The sequence below is a fragment of the Prosopis cineraria genome, unplaced genomic scaffold, assembly GCF_029017545.1.
Source record: "Prosopis cineraria cultivar Desert tree isolate PC_DT_omini unplaced genomic scaffold, ASM2901754v1 PC521, whole genome shotgun sequence".
In the NCBI taxonomy this organism is placed as follows: Eukaryota; Viridiplantae; Streptophyta; class Magnoliopsida; order Fabales; family Fabaceae; genus Prosopis; species Prosopis cineraria.
Window position 1 is genome coordinate 36,879 of NW_026555846.1, and position 10,343 is coordinate 47,221.

At 37.4% G+C, this 10,343-nt stretch overlaps 2 protein-coding genes across 3 annotated transcripts; one reads left to right on the forward strand and one right to left on the reverse strand.

Annotated features, from left to right (window-relative positions):
- The first annotated feature begins 409 nt into the window (after window positions 1–409).
- On the forward strand, window positions 410–4,298 carry LOC129297422 (probable serine/threonine-protein kinase At1g54610). 2 transcript variants are annotated; one of them, XM_054935763.1, is made up of 7 exons: window positions 411–1,348; window positions 1,776–2,060; window positions 2,206–2,523; window positions 2,715–2,942; window positions 3,110–3,210; window positions 3,522–3,639; window positions 3,707–4,298. In XM_054935763.1, exons 1-7 carry the CDS (start codon window positions 1,007–1,009, stop codon window positions 3,980–3,982), a joined length of 1,668 nt encoding a protein of 555 aa, XP_054791738.1. In that variant the 5' UTR covers window positions 411–1,006; the 3' UTR covers window positions 3,983–4,298. The 2 variants fall into 2 exon arrangements, with proteins under 2 accessions (XP_054791739.1, XP_054791738.1); XM_054935764.1 differs by lacking the exon at window positions 1,776–2,060 and having other exon boundaries at window positions 410–1,348.
- Window positions 4,299–6,284: 1,986 nt separating this feature from the next.
- LOC129297424 (tubby-like F-box protein 3) lies at window positions 6,285–9,478 on the reverse strand. The gene is made up of 6 exons (XM_054935765.1): window positions 8,899–9,478; window positions 7,958–8,044; window positions 7,563–7,692; window positions 7,285–7,464; window positions 6,690–7,175; window positions 6,285–6,471 (listed from the first exon to the last, which is right to left on the reverse strand). The coding sequence occupies exons 1-5, from the start codon at window positions 9,203–9,205 to the stop codon at window positions 6,704–6,706; spliced, it is 1,176 nt and encodes a 391-aa protein (XP_054791740.1). The 5' UTR covers window positions 9,206–9,478; the 3' UTR covers window positions 6,285–6,471; window positions 6,690–6,703.
- Between the last annotated feature and the right edge of the window lie 865 nt (window positions 9,479–10,343).

A 10,343-nucleotide genomic window follows, 5' to 3' on the forward strand; every position in this document is an offset into this window, starting at 1 on the left:
ACTTTAAGATTTGGTTGCAAAATAAAAATTAAAAAATTGAGTTTAAATTCAATTAAAATTATATAGATCAAATTACACTGAATTAAAGTCAAATGGTTGAATTTTAACAGTAATAAGCAAATAATTAGTTTTCTCTGTAAAAGATAATTCAATTCCTTATCTTCAGTGCCCTAACAGAAATTAATTTGGTCCGCGAAGTAGTCTACTTGTTCATGAGAAAAAGAAGGTTTAAAAAATATTAAGAATGTTCAGATAATATATAATTGGCCAAAATTTCTAACGTAGATGTGTAGTTTTCTTTTGATGATTAATTACTTTTATTTTATGGGGACTTATCTATTTACTTTTTTCTCAGTCTTTGCTAAAAGAATCTATTTAAACCGTTTCGCCGAAAACTCAAGTATGATTGAGGAGTGGTTGGCGAGCGAGAGAGAGAGAGATGCACCCAACAGAGAGTTCGTGTCCCGGAAACATTCTTTTCTTTTTAGCACATCTTTGAATCTGGCAAGTCCAAGCTCAAGAGCCACAACTTAACTGTTTTAATTTCGATTCCTATCCCAATCCAAAATCAACACTTGAACTACAAAAGAAACACTAGAAAGAAAAAAACTTTTACTGTTTTTTCTGCTTTTTCTTCTTTTTCTTCTTCTTTTCTTTCCTGTGTCTGGGTGGTCTCATAGAAGCTCATTTTCTTTGACTGTACCTCATTTTGTGGGTGACTACAAATCATTGCTCTTTAACCTTTTGTCTGGTAAAGTTAGGGTCTCTTGTATTAGCGTATTCTCACATTACATTTATTATAACCCCTTTTCTACTTTTCAAGATCGGTGAGGAAATTATTATTAGGGTTGTTTCATTTATTCAATTTTTCCCCTTTTCCGAGGGCTGGATAATCTCCGCAGGTTGAGATGTTTGGGTGGGAGGAAAATGAGGGAAAATGTGGATGGAGCGAGTGTTGTGGGAATGCGATGAGGAAGAGAGCGTGAGGAAGTGCATTGAGTGAGATATGGGCTGTGTGTTCGGAAGAGAGGCGTCGGCGAAGTTCGCCGGAGAGACAGTGTCGGAGAGGGAGGAGAGGAAAGAGGTAGTTACAGCTGCGAAAGCAGGAGCGAGTGAGGTTCCAAATAGTGGGAATCGGAAGGAAGGTGGTGGAGAGGAGAAGAGTGCACGGCCAAGAGGGGAACGGCGGCGATCGTCGAGGCCAAATCCGAGGCTGAGCAATCCACCGAATCATGTACATGGCGAGCAAGTGGCGGCGGGATGGCCCGCTTGGCTCTCCAAGGTTGCAGGGGAAGCCATCGATGGGTTGACGCCTAGAAGAGCAGACACTTTTGAAAAGCTTGATAAGGTATGAAATCTGGAGGTAATCTTTGTTTTGTTTCCATTTCAAGCTTGTGGAAGGGGAACTCAGCTTTCTTGGTTTGATTATGTTGTTTGCATTTGAGGAAGTGTGATGTAAGGAGTTGACTGTCGGGGGTGTTAAGTTGCTTCTATTTCTTTTTTCCTGTTGTTTTACGCTTCCTTAAATGGAGAATGTTGATGTTTTCACTCTTTAAGTTTAAAAGATGAATTTCATTGGTAATGCATGCGGTCAATTCTTTGTCGTCTGGTTTTTGAAATGTAAATAACCCCTAAAATTAATAATACGGCGTTTTTGACATGGTTGGATTGGAGTTTTATGCTTGCATAAAATGGTATAGATTTAAAGGATTCTAGTTTCGTTAAGCCCTCATATATATAAGCCTTAAGACTTGTATATATTTTTTAATATTCAGATTGGCCAAGGCACATACAGTAATGTTTACAAAGCCAGAGATACTTTAACCGGGAAAATTGTTGCCTTAAAAAAGGTTCGATTTGACAATTTGGAGCCAGAGAGTGTGAAATTCATGGCCCGAGAGATTCTTATATTACGTCGTCTTGATCATCCCAATGTTGTTAAACTGGAAGGCTTAGTGACTTCTAGAATGTCATGTAGCTTGTATCTTGTTTTTCAATACATGGAGCATGATCTGGCAGGACTTGCTACAAGCCCATCAATTAAGTTCACTGAGCCTCAGGTATTGACATTTTGGGATTTTGTTGGTTCAAATATAATTGTTTTGAGATTTATATATAGATATATAGGCGCACACGCACACACGCACTATTTTTTTTCTTGAGGTGAATTTTTTATTTAATTTATCATATCCATATCTATTTTAGGTTAAATGTTACATGAAGCAGTTGTTTTCTGGTCTGGAACACTGCCACAACTGTCATGTGCTTCATCGAGATATAAAGGGGTCAAACCTTCTTATTGACAATGAAGGGATCCTTAAAATTGCTGATTTTGGATTAGCTTGCTCCTTCGAACCTGATCACAAGCACCCTATGACAAGTAGGGTGGTGACTTTATGGTATCGACCTCCAGAACTTCTTCTCGGGGCCACTGATTATGGCGTAGGAGTGGACCTCTGGAGTGCTGGCTGCATTCTTGGAGAATTGTTGGCTGGAAAGCCAATTTTACCTGGTCGAACAGAGGTAATCTTTAAATGACTGAATATATCATAGAGTTTCTCTAAATACTGTCTCTTTTAGGGCATCAAAATGTATTCACTTCAGTAGTCGATGGTGCAGGACTTTGTTGCCATTGGCTTCTCAATTTTCCGCAACTTCTTGTTTGTGAGGTTGGTGCTTTTGTTCTCTTATATGATGTTATTCATGCTTTCTAGGTGGAGCAGCTACATAAGATATTTAAGCTATGTGGTTCTCCTTCTGAAGAGTATTGGAAAAAGTCAAAGTTGCCGCATGCTACAATTTTTAAGCCTCAACAATCATACAAGCGATGCATATCAGAGGTATTCAAAGATTTTCCACCATCATCCTTGCCACTAATTGAGACCCTTCTTGCAATCGATCCAGCTGAACGTCAGACTGCCACTGCTGCATTGCAAAGTGAAGTAAGATTTAAATTTGGTTCCCAAGTTTACAGTTCAAAATCACCTTATTTTTGTTGTCGTCTCTTTCTCCTTGATTGGTCCCTTCTTGTCACATGCTTGAACGTTTTTCTAAAAGAAATTCTGGGTAATATGTTGAAGATCTGTGCTTGATTGTTTCTCTTTCGCAGTTCTTTACTACAAAACCTTATGCTTGTGAGCCATCAAGCCTTCCAAAATATCCTCCTAGCAAGGAGATGGATGCAAAGCTACGTGATGAAGAAGCTAGAAGGTGGAAAGGCTTTGATTACTATTTTGAGTCCTGATTCATTTGAAATTTTGAACAATCATCCAAGTTTAGTTCAATTATAAGGGCAAACCGTACTCCTTTCTATATAAGCTTTCAACTGTCTGAGGAACTTCTGGTAATCTGCATATAATATATAATGAAACCCATTTGTTGGTCAATATTATATCAGTTTCATGCTGACAAGACTCTGCTTGTGATTTCATTATAACCCCTTAGCTTCATTTCTAAATAACTTAAACATGTTTAAGTTGCTGAAAATGCATGCATTTTGATATTGAACTTCACCAATGTAGATTGAGAGCAGCAGGTAAAGCTAATGCTGATGGTGGCAAGAAATATCGTCCACGTGACCGGGGAGGGAGGGGAATTCCAGTTCCAGAAGCCAATGCTGAGCTTCAAGCAAATATTGATGTATGTCCCTTCACTTTATTGTTTTGTGGATGTTTTATTAGTCTTCTGATCTGTCACCTTGATGCAGAGACGACGATTGATAACGCATGCAAATGCAAAGAGCAAGAGCGAGAAGTTTCCTCCGCCGCACCAAGACGGAACTCTAGGCTATACTCTGGGTTCTTCACATCACATGGATCCAGTTTTTGACCCTCCTGATGTTTCCTTTAGCTCTACAAACTTGTCATACCCTAAAGCCAATATTCAAACTTGGTCTGGTCCCTTGGTGGAACCTGCTGCCCCGAGGAGAAAGAAGAGCATGGCAGGAGCATCCAAATCATCAAAAAAGGACTCCAGAAGATGATATGAAACAAAATTCTTGTAATATAGATGCTGCTGATTTGCTCAAGCCATTAATCACAGTCACAGAGAGCCATTTCTTTCTTGATCGGAGGTTTCATCTCTATCTCGTCTATGTTCATTTTTTTTTTTCAAGTCTAATTAGATTAGAGAGGAACATCTAATAATAAACTGCTATCAGTAAGTATTCATGTTTTATTTCTCCCTAATTTTGTCATACCTTTTTTCTAAACCCTGTCAATTCTGCACTACTCACAGATACTTGTACTTCCAACAGTTGTTCAACTTTGTTTCTGGGCTAATCTGTCAATACTTTATTCTCTCGCATTAAAAGCATTTATTTTAGGTTAAAATATATTTTTGATCTCCTACATTATAATTGCCATCTTTCTTTTTTATTTTGCTCCGTAAATATAACATTTAAGGTTTTTTCATCAGGAAAAAAGTATTACTATTTTTAAAATTTATTAACCGAATTAAATTATAAATAAAAGGAAAAGACTAAAATAAAATTACTAATTGAAATAAATTAAAAGATAAATGATTGAATTGAACAGTTGAATGCCCAGAGGGGAGAGGCTCGTTAATAACCTCCTAAGTCCTAACAAGTAATGGTCCCCGTCACGTGGATATTATTGGGCCAATCATTGGCCATCGTACGGATTCTTGCGAGATGGATTCGGCTTCTGTAGCCCAAAAAAAAAAAAAAAGTTTCGGATGTGGTTTTGCTTTGTCCTTGAAAAAAAAAGTTGTGGTTTGCCATGTGGCGATTGACTGGGGCTAATGACTGACATGGCAAGACGTGTGGTGGCTGACTCAACTGATGAATATGACTAAGGGTTGACTGGCAGCCATGTGGAAGGGTGACTGGGATGATGACTTGGACTAAGTGATGACATAGTGTTCATGTCGGTGTCACATGATGACTAGGACTCAAATAACAACATGGTGTCAATTGTGTCACCCTGACTGGGATGATGATTGGGACTAGTTGATGACATGATGTCCATGTGGCAAAGTGAAAGTAATGTGACTGGACTCAGTGATGACATGAACGTGCATGTGGCATGGTGACTGGTACTTTTTGCTGAGATGGTGTACCATGTGGCAGGATGACTGGGATGATGATATCCTTTACAATTACATGACATCCTGTGGCACAATGACTGGTCTAAGCAATGACGTGGCATCCCATTTGACACGATGACTTGGCTGATATCTGGACTAAGGGATGACATGGCGTTCCAGATGTCAGTGACTGGGACTCATCTGACATGGTCTGCTTGTGTCATGCTTACAGGATGTTGACTGGGATTTGTGGCTGATATGGCTTCCACATGGCTCGGTGACTGGGATGATATCTGGGACTAAATGATTACATGGCGTCCGTATGGGGCTGACTGGGTTAATGGACAATGAGTGGGACTAATTGATGACATGGCATCAATGTGACCGGGTGACATCGCTGAAAGGCTGATTTGGGTGGCTGATGGAGGTTATGATTTGATTGAGGGTTGACGACAAGACGTGGCGGCAGCTTCAGGAATGGGTTATCTCGAGGCATTTCTGATTTTGACGAACCAAGACGGCTTTAAATTGTTGGTAAACCATTTTAAACTCAAGACATGTTCAAAATGGCTGAAACAATTGAGACATGTGTCAAATTGAGCTTAAACGATAATCGTGATAAATTTAAAATTAAGGTGGACTACACAGATCTAGTCTTATTTTATTTTTTTCAAAAAATTTATCTGCGAGTACTTTTTATTTTCTCAATCTCAAATTATACCCTCAAAACTTATTTTATATTAATCAGAACCCTCCTACAATTTGGCCAATTAAATGTTAAACTTAAAAGTTAAAATCGTTAAAATTTTCCGTTAGAAACTGAAATTAAGAAATTTATAATTTTATTTTAAAACTAATTACATAATTTTTATAACTCAATTTATATAATTAGACTATGTATTCAAAATAATTTATAGATTTTCATTAATAGTTTTAGCTTTAAGGGATTAACATAATCAAACAACAAAGAATTTGATTAGAATAAAACTACAAAAACCTAATTTAAAATTGAGAAAAAAACCTAATAAAAGCTTGCAGACCAATTTTCCCTTATTTTCTTTTCAAAAACTTTGGAAACAGTCACAGGACCAAATGATTTTCCATCTTTTAATTATTTTTCCAATTTCTTAAAACTGACGTTTAAATTGTTTATATTTTGAAATTTGAAGTGAGCAGACACAACGTATTGCAAAACAAGAAAATGAAGGAGATTCTTATAAAAAAAAAAAAAAAGAAAATGAAGGAGAAATAAAGAGTTGATTTATGTACAGAAGGAAATGGAATATTACAAGAATTTCCACGAAACCTAGCCAGAATGGGTCAATTCCAGTCCACAAGAACAAACTCATACAGCGCCCACTTTGCATCCACCACATTCAGTCTCCAATACAACCAATTTTGTCCCCACTGACACGGCATCCTTACCTGGACAATGCAAAATATATCAATTCTTGCTTTTGGGGTTTGATTTGTGACGCATTTACCATAACCTATGAACACACCTCAAGAATCAATTCTTGTGTAATTTTGCCACCATTATTAACACGTGCAATCAATGATATTTAAGTTCCACGGGTTATCCGTTAGATCAAATCAAAACTAATGCTTGCTTTGCTACAACTACTTTTTCAGTGATCCGTTACCTGTTCAAACATGTTCATTCACACGCGATCTTGGTATCGAAACTGCTGAGGCAGATTGCGAAAGCCTGAAATGCCGAGATGGGGTACCGGTAATCCATTGTAAATAAATCCTTCCCAACTTTACCAAACTGCAGGATGATCTTCTCATGTTCTGGTCCAGCAACCCCATTTTCTGGGGAAGCCACCAGCTGAAAGTTTTTTACTGAAGCTACCGTCACGCGCCCATGAAAGTTTAAGCACCAACATTGGAGCTGTTCATGCCACCTTGGAGATTTGTTTTTCAGCACTAGCACGCCATCTTTTTTATCACCCAGGGGTCCAGATTCGGATTTTTCCATATGATTTGACTTTGATCGGAAGAATGGAAATGAAGGAAACATGTCAATGTTGCTCAGAGAAAAGTCAGTCTGTGTCGGCGCTATCCCTCCGGGTTCAATTGCAGAGGCAGGAATGGAGTCCATGACACAATTCATTCTCCGAGGCCCCCTGCTTGTTACATACATGTGGTGAGTATAGCGAACATGGGAATGAAATGCTGTCACTGAAGAATATGACAGGTCAAAATTTACCCCGTACACATGCACCATGTGATTACCTGGAGCCTAACACATTTAATTCATATGAAATGTGGGCCACTGGATAGTTACCAGTGGGGACCCGGGGTGAAACTTGCTTCAGATTCACCAGCCTAGTGGAGCGGCTTTTCGAAATTTTTGCGCCTGCATGAGGTGGCTGGCCATCATATATTGTGAACTTTGTTCCCAGAAAATTTGATCTAATCAAAGGAGAAGAAACAAACAATGAGCTTTTGCTTCCTTACAAACAAATGACAGGCAACATATTAGAAGTCACAGCGCCTAGTTAAGAGCATACCGTAGCTTCCCAATATAGGTGTAGCTTCCATTGGACACATCATCAGCATCTAGAGAGATGACATAATCTGTGCAGGTCGGACGCCTGCACTTGCGTGCAGCCAAAAGAAACTTCCCATCATCAGCTAGAGCTGCAATGAGGAAAACAAAAGGTCAGAAGAACACATACATGTTTCCTGATTGAAAAGGAAAACCAGGGATAAGAAAAAGATGGGACATTATCCTGCAAATAAATAACATCTTTACATGGAAATCCGCTGGTACTTTTACCAGACAGAAAAAGAACAGCACCATATTTTGTGGAAAATTATCTATATATGTATCCAGGTCCAGAAGACTTTTACAGAAAACCAAATTAGAATTTACTCCATGCCAAAGAGGAGGTTCTGTGCTCACCACTACTTAAATTGAGATACAAATAATATGTTTGGGAGGACCGGTTGCGCCTTATAAAGCACTGAAGAAGATGATCTCTAGGACGGGCTGCCAAAAGCAGTCAAAAATTGAACATGTTAAGTTAGGGCAATGCTAAAGGGTAGGTAGGAAAGCAATACATTGATGGATAATTTATCACGTTCAATCTCAAGTCATCAAGCTTCTGCGGAAATCTAAATCATCATACAAAGCAGGGGAAAAGAACAATTTGAGAATTAAATGTGCTTTTGTCTAGATTTCAGAAGTAGGTTTGAGCCAATCGAAATCACAAGCTCCCAGTAACAAGAATTGAAAAAATAAATAAATAAATAAAAACAAACATTTACAGGCAGTTATACTGGAATTAAGCTTTTCTTTCTCAAAAGATCTAAACATGACTAACCAAAAGAGAGAAAAATAAAAGAGCAAGAAAATAGACAGTAATATCTCACCAATAGAAGAAGACAAAGGAAGCACGTTACACTTTGTAAGGTAATAAAGAAAAAGATTGATTAGTTCAACCATACTTTTGACAGCCACATGCTATCCTCACGATAAGAGGTAACAAAAGCATCAATTTCTGGTGTTTTACAACTGGACACAGCACCTACCCAAAAATGAGCACATTATTGTTCACAACAAACAGTACATCACCAATCAAACCCTAGTTTCCTTCAACACAAGCATAGCCGCCGTGATTAAACAGAGGGATCAAAACTCAACAACGTACAATGTCCAAACTCAACGACGCTAACCAACAAAAACATCTTCCTCCCCCGGAAGGCCCGTGATTCCAGAAATTCAAGTCGGGAAAATTGTTGAAAACATGTCATAAAAATAAACCGAAGCAAGACTTAGTGAAGAACCATTGAAATTGCCGAACATGAAGCAAGTACAAATCCTTAGCTGACGGCATTGTGAACGAACCTGCTTGACGGAGATCGGGAACGTGATCTTGGCGGAAACTTCAGGTGGCTTGACGATTTCCTTGGTGATCTCCCTCCAACTCCGGCACACTCCAGCGCAGGCCACCACACTCTTTCGCGGCGGCCAAGAGCTCTCGGAGTCCTCAATTCGGAGTAAAACCTCCCTGAGAAGCTCCTGAGGCATGTGGACCCAGGAACTCTGCTTCAAGCCATCGGTCACAGGCTCCTCCATTGGGGAACCGTCCTGAACCACACGGCGCGACCTGGATCTCATATCGTGGATTAGGCTCCGAATCATAGGCATGGATGGATGTGTGTGTGTGTGTGAGGTTACAGCAAGGTATGAAGAAGAAGAAGAAGAAGAGAAGAAGTGAAGGTGAAGGGTCTTTGAATTTAGGTGACAAAGCGAGAAAAACGAAGTGGGGGGTGATCAGTGCGTTGATTGAGGAAATTTCTTCTGCAAAATAATTTGTCTTGGAAAAAAAAAAAGGGTTCCTTTTTCAGTGGGTTTGGAATACAGAATGTGAATGAGAGAAAGAGAGGATTCCGATAAGGAAGAGGCTAGATACATGAAATCACAGATCTATAGAAAACAAGCAAGAAGCTCTTTCTTACCCACACACACATTATATATTCATTTTCCATAGCCCATTCATATTCCCCACACCTATTATCAATAAATAAATATTATTTATAAAAAAAATAAAGGAGAAGGACAATTACGTTTTAGAATACTGAATAAATAGTAGTTAAATCCTCAGTAAAAATTTTATTAATGAATTATAATTATTAATTTAAATAATTATAAATAAAAATTTAGGTTACAATTTAAGAATTATATTTGATAATTAAATATTTATTTTTAATTGAAATTTTTGAATTTCTCATTATTTGAATCAATATTTTTAACTAAATTTAAAAGAAAAAGAAAAAAATTAATTCTCATTAATTCATTATATAGAACTTCACTATCATTTTTTTCAATACATAACCTTTATAAATAAATGTTATGTATGTCTGTATCAGTTGATAAGATATTAATTAAATTTTTTAATTTTTCTGCTATTAACAGGTACTAAGCATAAAAAAAAATGTAATATAAAATATGAATTTTTTTTATTTAAATATAGTAAAATAAGAAATTTTATTTTATTTTAAAACAACAACAATGACTTGACACTTTTTTAAACATCCAATGAAGTCTTTAGAAATATCTTATAATAAGGATCCGTATTATATAATAAGTACTTTTTTTTTATTTTAATTATAAGTTCTACTTAATGTTAATTTTAATAATTAAAACTATGGATTATTTAATACGTGTCGGGTATTTCCGTCGCCTTCAAGCTTTCTTTTTTACCCTCTTGTGACGTTTGATTTTCCGGTTGTTGTATATCAAATTGGTCTTTTTAATAATTTGATTAATTTGCATTCGTCAAATA

Excerpts from the sequence above, each read along its gene's own strand:
- LOC129297422 (XM_054935763.1), top strand. The coding sequence starts at position 1,007 with ATGGGCTGTGTGTTCGGAAGAGAGGCGTCGGCGAAGTTCGCCGGAGAG. Across the intron at positions 2,061-2,205 it reads TTAAGTTCACTGAGCCTCAG|GTTAAATGTTACATGAAGCA; the intron begins GTATTGACATTT and ends TATCTATTTTAG. Across the intron at positions 2,943-3,109 it reads CTGCTGCATTGCAAAGTGAA|TTCTTTACTACAAAACCTTA; the intron begins GTAAGATTTAAA and ends TCTCTTTCGCAG.
- LOC129297424 (XM_054935765.1), bottom strand. The coding sequence starts at position 9,205 with ATGCCTATGATTCGGAGCCTAATCCACGATATGAGATCCAGGTCGCGC. Across the intron at positions 8,045-8,898 it reads GATCTCCGTCAAGCAGGTTC|CCCGTCCTAGAGATCATCTT; the intron begins GTTCACAATGCC and ends TGCTTTTGGCAG. Across the intron at positions 7,176-7,284 it reads TTAAATGTGTTAGGCTCCAG|GGGGCCTCGGAGAATGAATT; the intron begins GTAATCACATGG and ends TGTAACAAGCAG.